At 35.7% G+C, this 13,377-nt stretch overlaps 1 protein-coding gene across 1 annotated transcript; it reads left to right on the forward strand.

The window, feature by feature from the left end:
- Positions 1-1,477: 1,477 nt before the first annotated feature.
- smpd2b (sphingomyelin phosphodiesterase 2b) lies at positions 1,478-10,608 on the forward strand. The gene is made up of 12 exons (XM_055213934.2): positions 1,478-1,618; positions 1,718-1,846; positions 5,919-6,009; positions 6,359-6,455; positions 6,913-6,989; positions 7,109-7,202; positions 8,297-8,386; positions 8,472-8,554; positions 8,711-8,843; positions 8,950-9,054; positions 9,133-9,301; positions 9,450-10,608. Exons 3-12 carry the CDS (start codon positions 5,960-5,962, stop codon positions 9,878-9,880), a joined length of 1,329 nt encoding a protein of 442 aa, XP_055069909.2. The 5' UTR covers positions 1,478-1,618; positions 1,718-1,846; positions 5,919-5,959; the 3' UTR covers positions 9,881-10,608.
- The last annotated feature ends 2,769 nt before the right edge of the window (positions 10,609-13,377 follow it).

A 13,377-nucleotide genomic window follows, 5' to 3' on the forward strand; every position in this document is an offset into this window, starting at 1 on the left:
TGTGAATTGTTGAAATATACCTTGTGAATTATTAAATGTATGTAGAAAAATGAAGTAGATTTGAATAACTACAATGATTTACTACAACAGTTGTAATCAAAATACAATAGAAATCCTAAATCGCTAAAAACATAAGTGGATATAATTTATTGTTAGATTTAACTGAAAATTTAACTTCTATTTAATTAAAGAAATATTCTATATTTACTCAATTTAAAAGTTAATTTAAAATACAGTATAGTAACATAATAATCATGTAGTATCATTGTTGATTTTTTTTCACATTTATTTAATAGCGCTTTTACATATTTTTAATTTCCAGTCACATTATAATCATATTATAATAAGACAATAATCGTTTAAGTATTGCGTTTGCGTGCATATTAAGTAAACTAATTTGTAAGACAAATGAGATGCTTTCATCGGACACACGCGTGATGTCTCAGTTACGCCTGGACAGAACTTAACTTCCGGTCTCTGTTCAATGGCGTGGCTAGTGGTTAAACTGAACTCTGGAGCAAATACCTTGTGAAAAATAACCAATGTCTTGATTTCCTAAAGACGAGGGGAAATGGCGATTACAGCCAGGGAGATTTGGCAGCCGATCAGTAGTAAATATTGTATAGGCTACATTAATTTTACCCAGTAACATTAGCTCAATGTAGTTTTTGAAATGATTTGAACAAAAGTAATCTACTATTTATTTTTATAATTTTTATTTATTTATTTTTTGCTCGTTATCTACAATAAACTACTCTTAAAGGACTATATTGTTATTTATTATTTGCGTACATTTACCCGAATTTACTTTTGTTCCACAGATGAAGTTTGTTTATGTTGTTACTGATGAAACCATTACATTAAAAATTATTTCCCAGCATTTTCTTTTTTTTTTAATGATTGTGCTTTATTTTGTATCATAAAAATTGTACAATCAAAGCATCATATAGCAACATTGTAAGCATAAAGGATTACAAATAACATTTAGGGGCGGTTTCCCGGACCAGGATTAGCTTAATCCAAGACTAGGCCTTAGTTTAATTAGGAAATATAACTAGTTTTAACAAACATGCCTTACTAAAAACATTGCCTGTGTGCGGTTTGAGGTAAAACAAAGGGCACTGATGTATTTTACGATATGTAAGTGCAAGTTATTTTCCGTTTGGAGAGCTCTTAAAAGTGTATAAGTCTAGGACTAGTGTAATCCCTGTCCGGGAAACCGCCCCTTAAAGTAAAAGAAATATACTTTAAAGAAAAAAAAATAAATAAATAAAGAGGGTATACAATACAATTCTTTCAAAATTAGGAATTTAACGCACTGTAATATGCCATAGTCTTGGTAGCTTTAGGATTTGAAAGTCCTTTCAATGTTTCAAAATAACTCTTCATCTGAACCTTAAATTGGGTAATATTAGCATTTATGAATATAAAACTTACCATATAAGACTCATTTTCCCAGCATTCCAATCGACGCCGCGCAGAGACTGACGTGCCCGTGACGTCAGAGCTTGTGCATTCAGCAGAAGTCTTGTTGCGGACTGCGGCACTTGTGTTGTGAATTTAAGCAAAAGTTACATTTTTTGCGGTGTTATGCATTAGATATATATTGTAAATACTTGTGTCAATCACGGGTAGTTTCTAAATGTTGTTTCAATGCTCGTCAGCTGTTATGTGTAGAAAAAAGTCCAACAAAGAGTTTCTATTAAACGACATCCAGGTCACCGGACAGATGAGGAAGTAGTGGACACGACATGAGTCACACCGTCTTCCTCAAACTTTCTTCATTACAGACTTCATAACGGAACAAAAACAGATTGGGATTCATCGCGTGCAACATCAAGTAAAGGTAACATCAATTCTCTATCTAAAATATATAATATTAGACACGTACTGACAGTGTGTTTACAGTTGACATAGCGATTGATGTCTTTGTGCTGCTTTATATTTGAAGTTGACACAAGCCATCGCGGGATAGAGTGGTTTTAGAAGTATTTTAATATTTTTAAGCGACAACATTTGATAGCAAATGATCAAACCAAATGACATTTATTTTAAATAACGAAAAATGCATTTCACAAAAAGGTTGTTAAATGAAACGATGTACTATTCAAAATGAAGTTTTAGTATATTTGGACAAAGTGATATTCAGATGTCCTGCTAAACTGTATGAACTAATTTCATACACAACTAAAATCATCTTGACACGATATGTAAAAAAGGTAAAGGCTAAGAAAAATTTCACCAGATGACACTTGCTTTAATACATTATTATTTAATGTTAATTTGGTGTAAAGGTCGTCTTATTACTGTATAATAATGCCACGTTTCACATTCAGCAGTTGGCATTCTGACACGTGTACCTGTTTATTGTTTCTGTCTGCTTATTATGTCCAATGTGATCACTATCATGTTTTGTACTAAATAGAAAAGCATGTTACTACCATAAACACAATTGCCATGTTACATATATGGGTCATTCTATGGAAATGTCATTTTTTCTGTCCCTAGCCTTTACAGAAATATTACACTTGAAAAACACTTTAGGGTTACAATTTTTATATTTTAAAATGAAACAATGTGGTATTTGAACCATTAAGCCAATCTTGAGCCATCAATGTGGCAATATTTGATTTTTTATTAATTCATTAGAATTCCAAGCACCACAGAAGTGCTCATCCCCCCAAATTATTTATTTTTAGGTCAAAAACGGTGTTTCCTTCCATTTAAAATACAATTATTTGTCAAATATATGATGTAAATTACATTAAAAAACAAAATGGTAATAAATATTATAAAATAATGGGTTAAGAAGTAAGCTTTAAAGGGGCAATAAGTAGGATTCACCCCATCTAGTGGTGGAATTGTATTTTGCATTCAAACGAAAAGTGCTTTCTAGCGCCTCCCCTTGCCAAATGCGTGTTGCAACTACGGTAGCCGTTATGTAATCACTGATCTCCTTGTCCGTTGCAGCTGGTTCACGTGTTCTGAATGAAAACGCGTTGTGGAAATGCGTTGGTAGGCTAGTGCTTTTTGTCCCTCTCTGCTATTATAGTTTGTCAATACGGCGGAACGATATGGATGCCTTCTTGGACTTACCCGTGCAATGTAAGTAAAGAGGCGAAATTGTAAGCTTACAAAGAAAAGTCAGATCACTGGCAGAGGTCATTTGACACCAATGAGGACATATTTATGAAAAAAGACATTGATTTTGATTAATAAAACACTTAAAATCCTACTTACTGCCTCTTTAAAGGATTGTATCATTGCTTGTTTATAACTGCCTGTCAAATATTTTCATTGTTAAAGCAAATACATGGTTGCGCAATTGAACTAACATCATTCAGTCACACTTTTAACAAACCTGACATAATATCCTTATTAATTAGATTATCATTCATTTTCTGACTGCATGTACTGAAAAAACACCAGTGACAAAAAATAGTGTATGTGGTCTTTAAGTAGCCTACATGCACACAAAAAATAAAAAATCACTAAGCTGTCATTTATGTGTACTCATAAAGTCAAAGGGTAATCTAATAATGTGGTCTAAGTTTAAATGTTAGAAAAATAAATCAATTTTAAGACATCTTGCCATACCAAAAGTGGATGTTTCTGTAGATTGACCCATATATAGAGTCTAAAAACACATAGTATTAGCCATAGTGCATGTCCAAAGTATTATGGTAAATCATAGTACTTTACTATCATTGTAAGCACCGTCTGGGATGAAAGCATTATAATGAATCATAATGATTTAATGTCTGTAACTGACTTTGTGAGTCTGTTTTTGTCCGCACCTCTGTCTGGCCAGAGACATTATTAAGGTTGCTTTGATAAAAACATGACAAAGCTGAGTGCAGCTTTACAAGAAAGACAAATAACAGTAAACAGGGAAATTATAAAATATAAAGTGTATATATAATAGAATATATAGTATTATTGCAAATTTTATTTTCTTCATAAATTGATCAGGGATGGGTATATCCAGGGTTTCCCGCAGAACATTTGTTAGTTAAGGTGGTTTGGTATATTTAATTTGATAAATTGTTTGTTTATATATTTAAAGAAGAACATTTTCTGGAAGGCATTAAACTTTTGTGAAAATCATTAAAAATGCTGGCGCTGACTGGCAACTTTTTTTTAAAAACGCTGGCGGGGAAAGAGTTAATTAAATGTTTTTACCTCTAACAGGTATAGCTGCATGATGAAGTGAAACTAAAGGGTTAATAAACACAAACAAAAGCAGATGTTGTAGAACGTCTGGCGAATGATGATAGATAGCGCGAAGATTGTAAAAACTGATTATTTGTCAATATTAATTACAATATCTTAAAGGAGTGTAACTACTGTAGCATGTAAATAATGCACATAAATAACGTGAGCAAAAGCACTCAACAATTATATCGAATCAACAGGCATGTGAAACCCAAACAGGTTGCTCAAACAACAAAATCACCAGCTAACTTACTTTAGATTTGCAAGAACTATAATACAATAACAGGCTTAAATAAACCCAAAACATTACAGTTCTCATGGACACACGTTTTATCAGCTGGCTATCCTCCCTATTTCGGCCGTGTGGCGTGCGTCCCGCTAACGGTGTGAAGCGCATCCGCGCTATTCTCCGAGATGCACTTGGTGAGCGCATTATTTTGTGCAGCGAATTATTTTTTTTTTGGACGACCTAGGTAAGGCGGTAGGGGTTCCTAGCTTGGGCGGGCCGCCCGAACTGCAAAGTGCTGCGGGAAACCCTGTAAAAACAGTAGTTTTAAATTACATAAAGAATTATAATATTGTAGTAAGTGTAAATTTAAATTTCTAAATAAATTTCTTTGTAGAAAAAATACTATGGAATTCCTCAAAATATCTTCATTTGTGTTCATCAGAACAAAGAAATGTATACAGGTTTGTAACAACATGACAGAGAGTAAATGATAACACAATTTTCATTTTTGGGTTAACTATCCCTTTAAGTGCTCCCCAGCACCACACGCCTACAAAATTGAAACCGTGACGTCTTTAAGATCGTAACCGGACCAATACAAGCAAAGCTATATTAACAGAATTTACAATACGGTGAGCTAAGATAATGTCAGCAGCAGTCATTTACACAAATTTACACAAGTTCAATATGCAGTTGATTTACTGAGCCATGTCAAAAGTCTATGGGGGTTTATAAATTACCTGTTTTATCATCCACCAGGCAAAATTGGTAAGTCTGATAACACGTACCTTGACATGACCATGTTTTTTTATACCCTGTGTACCATGGTATTTTGTGAAGATGTTGCATGTAAATACAATATGGTAATTAATGTATCACTGTGCCATAGTAAAGTACAACCATAGTGCTTTTATTTGATTAGTTTTTACATTAAAGATGTTTAGTAGTTGCTTATCGTATCACCATGACGACACAGCGGGATCAGCAGGTGGACCTTTGACTGCCGGATTGAGCTGGAGCTATAAAGATATCCAGCAGCATTGTTTGGCGCCTTCATTTATGATTTATGAGCTGTGAAGTGTTTTATAGCTGTCTGCCTGTATCAGTGGATTGATTTTTAGTCCAAGCTGTTTAAATCCCCCTATAGTTTGATTGTAAGGTGTTAGCGAGTATTTCAAAAACTAGTGAGTACTGCACAACAGATACTGCAGACAGATGATTGAAATGTATTTTCAGTTCAGTTTTTGTTTCTTTGCATAACTCCTTACTGCAATAATATCTTTAAAATAAGATTTTTTCCACATGCAGTCTTACTAACTCAACAAGATTTATGTTTTGTGTAAACGTTGTTAAAATAAATGTGTTCTGAGAAAATTCTACTGAATTGAACTAGTTCTCAGGATTGTTTTGTTTTACCTCAGCGTGCTAAACTAGTTTGATCTGTGTAGTTAAATTCCATCCTCTGTCCTTACAGACTCGCTCACACCCATTACAAAAGAATCCGCGCTTATCACCATGACAACCTCTGCACCAATCAAACTGCGTGTCTTTTCTCTTAACTGCTGGTAAGTTTATTACTTAATAATTTCCTGATTAAATATTACTAATATTATAGGATATTATATTACAAGTGCGCCTGTTACAGAAATTCTTATATTTTAAATAGGTAAAGGGTCATGGTTGAGGAGGGTCAGACTAAAAAAAAGGTTGAACTAGTAAATAAATAAACATTATGACTAGCACTGTTTTCTCCTATAACAGAGTTGAACTTGCATCTGTTGTGCATGTAACTGCACTTTTATTTGCTAAGGAAATCTTTTTATTTATTAAGTTCATGCATAATTATAAAAAATTTTTTTTTAAACAGCATTTGTATGATTGCATTAGCATTGTGTTTGACGTGTATGTTTTTAGGGGGATCAGATACTTGACTAAACTCCGCAAAGAGCGATTCCACATGATTGGAGATCTGCTGTATAATGAACAGTTTGATGTGATTTTACTACAGGAGGTAACGCACAAAAACACACACATACACAGATGGTGTAATTCAATAAGCAAAATGATTTTAATGTAGTCCATACACTAAAGGTTTAATGTTGTCAACTTGTCGATCTCAACTGTACAATTTAACATCATTGAGTAAAATGAGAACTGGGTCATGTAAATATTTGATAAATGATTTATATTTTCAAGTGATTTCATGCGAAATCAAAAAGTCATTATTACAGACAAATCATTATTTCTTTGGAATAGCTTGCACTGATATATCGCAAACCAAAACACCAGAGATGTGTGTTAAAATAAATCAGTTTTGACTTTCACTGGCTGTTTACACATTTGACTAAATATATTTCGTTGAGGGGACTTAACTGTCGTGGGCACTCAAAACCAAGTGGAAGTTTTAAGGGTGTAGAAATGTGACGGGCCCTATATCAACTTCTTTTGTGGGTCTGGTTGGTTTACAGGTCTGGTGTGAAACGGATGTTCTCTTTTTAAAGCAGAAGCTCAGCAGCGTTTATCCTCATTCACATCATTTTAAAAGGTAAATACTGAGCTTTCAATGACATGGCAAGTTTTTAATGCTGATTCAGTGTTTTTTCGGAGAAATCCGTTGGGGTTAAAGTACAGGGTTAAGTGTATTTTCTGTCTTTTCATCCTCAGTGGGTTTATAGGGAGTGGACTGGTTGTCTTCTCCAAACACAGGATCCAAGATGCATTTTTGTACAGATATTCATTAAATGGCTATCCTTACATGGTGGGTTTGATTACATTTACCTATCAAACATAAACATTTACACTTTTATCAGTATTCACTGCAACAACAAAAAAATGACTTTCTTACGTAGTATTTTTATCTTGTTTTAGTACAAATATCTCAAATTTCTTAAATCAGGATGTATTAAAAATGACCTAAGAAAATAAGTATCGTTTTTAGAAATACAAGTTAAGTGAAATTGTGCTTAAGGCAAGCAAAAATATCTATCAATGGGTTGAGAATTTTTTTCTTTAATTAAGTGTTTAAGAAAAAAGTAAACTTATTTCAAGATTTTTTTTCTCACCCCATTGGCAGATTTTTTTGGCTTGTTTTAGCCACAAATTCACTTGAATTGTATATTTTTTGTCATTTTTTTTCTTGGGTCATTATGCTCAGCAGGACAATACATCTTGATTTAAAATTTGTAAGATATTTTTACTGAAAACGAGACAAAAATACTAAGTAAGAAAAGTTTGTGTTGACTATGATTTGAACCCATGACCTTTGGTTGATGGCATCTTCCTCTGCCATTTGAGCTACAGAAAACATCCTGCTTGCTACTTTTTTAATAAAATCTGGAAAGAAGGTGGTGTACATTTAAATAATTGACACAAAAGCATTCCCATGTAAAAACAAATAAACAAATTTAAGCACCGTTTCACATACAACAGCAATTCATTATGATTTTAGAATAATAAGTCTGTCCACACTGCAAAAAAAAATATTTTTCTTGAATTTAGTGTTTAAGAAAAATGTTCAATATTTTTTTGCTTACCCAATTGGCAGATTTATTTGCTTGTTTTATGCACAAAATCACTTAAATTTGATATTTTTGGTCTGTAAACTAGACTTATTTTCTTTGGTCGTTTTGCTCATTGAGAAAAAGGATCTTAATTTAAGAATTTTTTGATATTTTTACTTTAAACGAGACAAAAATACTAAGAATTTTTTCTTGAAAATCATTTTTTGCAGTGCATCTACAAAAAACTAAGGATTGATAGCAACCATAAATAATAACTGAATTATTATAAATGCTGGATGCTCCTGCTCTACACAAATGAATTTATGCACATGACTTTTAAACTGGTTTTCAGGCTCAGCATGGCGACTGGTTTGGTGGCAAAGCCGTTGGGAAGATCCTGCTCGACATATCTGGACTGGCGGTTCATGTGTTTGTCACTCATGTAAGTCCATGCACATGGACATAATGGTGGACGTTCGTGTTTCTGTGTGTGTTGCAGCGGTTCATGCGTCTTTTCTCTTCTACAGTTACATGCCGAATACTGTCGAGAGAGAGACTCGTATCTGCCGCACAGAGTTGTGCAGGCCTGGGAGCTTCAGCAGTTCATAAGGTGACAAAACTTTTTGCTGTATAAATAAAATTTAGTTGTATTTTAACATCTTTGTAGGTGTCCGTTTTGGGAGTAAAATGAACTGAATGTGTCTGTTAGGGTCTCCATATCGCAGTTCGCTTTGTTTACTATCAAGTGCACACATTTCTTTTGAAGGCACACTAGTGCCGGAGCAGATGTGGTGATCTTGGGGGGAGATCTAAACATGCACCCGGATGATCTCGGTACCAGATTGTTGAGAAACTGTACCGGACTGCTGGACTGCTTCACAGAGACGGCCAACTTTGATGTTAGTGTTTCAGTCTGATAATACATTTAATGACAGTAAGTGTGTAGTGAACAGTCGCATGTCTGTATGTATTTTAATAGCACATGTTTCATCATCAATACAATAGGGATGTGAGGGAGGGAACACACACATAAGTGAAAACCCTTTCACAAACCCGCATGAACTCGTTCCATTTGGTGGAGGAGTCCGAATAGACTACATCCTCTTTAAGGTAAATGCAAAAAGTTCAGGTCGTTTATTTGTTTTCTGAAACATTTACTGTCAAATTAAACATGCTGTTTTTTGGCAGAGTTTGGGGCCAGTAGATGTAAGCTGTGAATCTTTGAGCACAACTAAGGGTCCCATTCCCGGACAACCATTCTCTTACTCTGACCACGAGGCACTTACTGCTGAGTTCCTTCTTACTACAAATAAAAAGGGGCGTGGATGCCCAGATAGAGAGTTTGGCTGTTTTCCAGGTATTCGTGCTTTAGTAGTAATGTTGTCAAATATTAAGCTTTTACCTTTAGTACTCCTTTAAAGCCCCAGGGTAATGGCGTGATACGATTTTCCCGAGAATTCTTTGTTTTGACAGCTCGTATGTTTTGTCACTTCTCTTTTTCTTAGATAAGCTTCCTGACCTGGTAAACACAGTTAACGAAGCTCGCACTGAAGTAAAGGTGGGCCTTCACTGTGCAGAGCGCATGCGGCACACGGCGGCACGTACAGGCATCATGGGGCTAGTTCTGTTACTACTCGAGCTAGCCATAGCTGCGGTTCCCCTGTTTGCTCTCGCTCCTGAACAACCCTTTCCTAAAGCCTCCTTTTACTTGTTGGGGGTGCTGTGTATCGCCGTCCTGCTCTTTGCTTCCCTGCTGTACATCTTCTACACCATGGAGGTTAAAGCACTTCAAGGAGCTGAAGACGAGATGAGATTGGCAATCACAAGCCTTCAGGAAAGACTAAAGGAGTCCCACAAGGGTCTGTCTTGGGGCCATTTGCAAAATCCAATAGTTGGCCAAGATCCTGGTCATTTGCAAGCGGATAACTCAACTTAGTTTTTTGTGAAGTTAAACAGCAAGACAGCAATTATGAGAAGGACTCTGAGGCACTGTTTTAGGATCTCTTAACTTAAGGGTCCTCTTTTAATGACTTGTTCACATTTTTCACCACCTATTTAAAGGGTTTTGTATTCACAGCTTATTATCTATTCAACATGACTGGGGAACAGTAATCCCTAGAGAAAACCAAAGGGAAATTAGACAATATGATAAGAGCGTATTTTAAAAATATTGTTTTAACAGATTCTGGTAACCTAAGCATGGACCACTATGGATTAAATATGTGGCAGCTCATTTTCAAAAGACTTATTATTAGAATATTCTTTATTAACTCAGTATTATATTAATATTTGTCAATTGAGACCTGCAGGGCAGGTGTCTCAGTTTTTTCTATGGTTAATGTTTCAAGTCATAATTGTCATCTTTTGTGTTTTAAATGTGATTGGTATTGTACACTAGAGACTGTGTCCATAAAAAAAATGTCATTTTGGGAATACCACATACAACCTCTGTTTTAAACAATCATGGTGTAAAATATTTGTCAGTCTGTAGGTGGTGCTATGATTACTTTGTTTAATAACTGTAACACTCCATAACTGTATACATTAAGACACTTTCATTTTGTCTAACCTGTCAATAACCTCATTTATCTCTGATATACTGTAACACTTGATGCATAAATCTTTTATAAAAATAATAAACAATAGTCATCAGTTTGCAGCCCAGTGGTGTTTCAAGTGTTTCTTTGTATTTGTTACAAAACAGTATAATCATGGGTTTTTATATGAGTTTGTAGGGAGCATGCACTGATCACATGTATGTATCTTTACTGCACTCGATTATTAAACAATATCCAACAATAGGGAGTGCTGCTAGGGTGGAGTGTAAAATAAAGATGCTTTATAGTAAGCGTTTTTAAACTTTGGCCCATGCATTGAATGAATAAAAACCTGTTTAGTCCAGTTACTAGCAACAACAATAGTTTTAATATGTACTTGAATGTATTTTGGTATTGCAATTAAAAATACATTTTATTCATACAATGACAAGGAAAATTACAATGATTCTGATAAAAAAAACAATGATCCCCATAATTTTCATTTAAAGATTTTTTTGGTAGGTCCTAAAAACTGCATATGCGCTCTTATAAGTAGTGTCATGTGTGTCCAGTTTTACTGTAAGTGATTTGGATGTAAATCTATTTGCCACTAGAGTGCAGTGTTGGCTATAAGTAACACCTCAGCAGTTTTAATAGAGCTGTATGTTTAGATAATTATATGTCAAGATGCTATAATTACCCAAACATACTGTTTAACTTTTGAAGAAAAAAAAGAGACCACTTTTTATTGTAATGTTTTACTTTACATGTATAGAAAATATTACCTGTGGGCACACATTTAATTCAACCCAAAAGACAGTATATTTATGTATATATGTATTAGTAATTGTTATATTTTGTGTAAGGTGTATGTTTGATGTGTATTTAAAAGGAGAGAAAGTGACCACTCCTCATCTTTGTTTCTGAGCGGTGTAAGACAAAGCAAACAACTTTCCCATTGACTGGGTCAAAGTACAGATTGTCATCTGACAATAATGATGATGCATTACTTGCGCTGCTTGTCATGGGTGTGGCTCTGCATGTACAGTTAGTAACACAGTGAGTGTGATCTGCACATGTGCAGTTAGTAATGCCGTGTGTCTGTTTGCACATGTTAGTTAGTTATGCACTGTGTGTGTGTCTTCACATGTGCAGTTAATAATGCAAGTGTGTCTGTCTCCACAGGTGCAATTAGTAGTACCGTCTGCAAAGATGCAGTTAGTGATGCAGCTTGTCCGTCTGCACAGTACAGGTGGAGTTAGTAATGCAGCGTGTCCGTCTGCACATGTGCAGTTAATAATGCAGTGTGTCCGTCTGCACAGGTGCAGTTAGTAATGCAGTATTTCTCTGTCTGCACATGTGCAGTTAATAATGCAGCGTGTCCGTCTACAGAGATGCAGCTAGTAATGCAATGTCTCCATCTGCACAGGTGCAGTTAGTAATGCAGCGTGTCCGTGCACAGGTGCAGTTAGTAATGCAGCATTTCTTTGTCTGCACATGTGCAGTTAATAATGCAGTGGGTGGGTGTCTGTCTGCACAGGTGCGGTTAGTAATGCAGCGTGTCTGGTTGCACAGGTGCAGTTAGTAATGCAGCATTTTCTGTCTGCACATGTGCAGTTAATAATGCAGCGTGTCCATCTACAGAGGTGCAGCTAGTAATGCAACGTCTCCATCTGCACAGTTGCAGTTAGTAATTCAGCGTGTCCGTCTGCACAGGTGCAGTTAGTAATGCAACGTGTCAGTCTGCACAGGTGCAGTTAATAATGCAGCGTGTCTGGCTGCAGAGGTGCAGTTAGTAATGCAGCATGTCCATCTGCACAGGTGCAGTTAGTAATGCAGTGTGTCCGTCTGCACAGGTGCAGTTAGTAATGCAGCATTTCTCTGTCTGCACATGTGCAGTTAAAAATGCAGCGTGTCCGTCTGCAGATGTGCACCTAGTAATGCAGCGTGTCCGTCTGCACAGGTGCAGTTAGTAATGCAGCGTGTCCGTCTGCACAAGTGCTGTTAAATGCAGCGTGTCTCTGTCTGCATATGTGCAGTTAATAATGCAGCGTTTCTCTGTCTGCATATGTGCAGTTAATTATGCAGTGTGTCTGTCTGCACAGGTTCAGTTAGTAATGCAGCGTGTCCATCTGCACAGGTGCAGTTAGTAATGCAGCGTGTCCACAGTAATACAGACTGCTGCAGTCTTCATGCATCTGTATCTGAGCTGCTGCAGGGCTGCAGCCTTTGTTTACAGGCAAACAATATGTGAAATAAATAGGATTAAAGTTAAAGAAACCTTGTTTGCAATGTTAAGCAATGCAAAGACCAGCATCAATACTGTTGCTCATGTTTAGGGAACAAACATCTAATATGAAATAATAAACTCACTGTGTGTAACGAATTATAGGATCTGTCAAATCTTAAATGTTCCTAAGCAGAAATGTGCCTTCACTGAATAAAATTAGAGTAGAAAGAAGAACAACGAATTGTGTGTTGATTTATCGTGCTTGTCATAGTAATTTAAATCAATGCAATACATTTATGGACTTAAATTTGAATGCATTCCATGAAACTGTTGCTGGTTTGTAAAAAGCCTGTTAACACGAGCACCTGTTCACTCAGTAACTGTGTTCAGTATCAATGCGCATCAGCACGGTTATTAATATTCGATTACATGTCATTGAACTTTATCTTCCAGCGGAAGGATTGCGATTGAATGAATACATGTTATTGCCTAATTCTCTTCTTATCTGTATTCTGCAGTAAGCGTGTTATAAGGAGCAAGACACTCTGGTCTGTATTGAAAGTAAACACCCTGCGCGTCGCGCCCTTTAACGCCCTTTAGCCGAGACTCCTCAATGTCTCCTGTGCTTTATTTTGCGTGATTTACACGGCAATCTTCCTCAAAATG

The sequence above is a fragment of the Misgurnus anguillicaudatus genome, chromosome 8, assembly GCF_027580225.2.
Source record: "Misgurnus anguillicaudatus chromosome 8, ASM2758022v2, whole genome shotgun sequence".
Lineage (NCBI taxonomy): Eukaryota > Metazoa > Chordata > Actinopteri > Cypriniformes > Cobitidae > Misgurnus > Misgurnus anguillicaudatus.

Coding starts and splice junctions, on each gene's coding strand:
- smpd2b (XM_055213934.2), top strand. CDS start 5,960: ATGACAACCTCTGCACCAATCAAACTGCGTGTCTTTTCTCTTAACTGC. Junction 7,203..8,296: donor TAAATGGCTATCCTTACATG/GTGGGTTTGATT, acceptor ACTGGTTTTCAG/GCTCAGCATGGCGACTGGTT. Junction 8,387..8,471: donor TTCATGTGTTTGTCACTCAT/GTAAGTCCATGC, acceptor TCTCTTCTACAG/TTACATGCCGAATACTGTCG.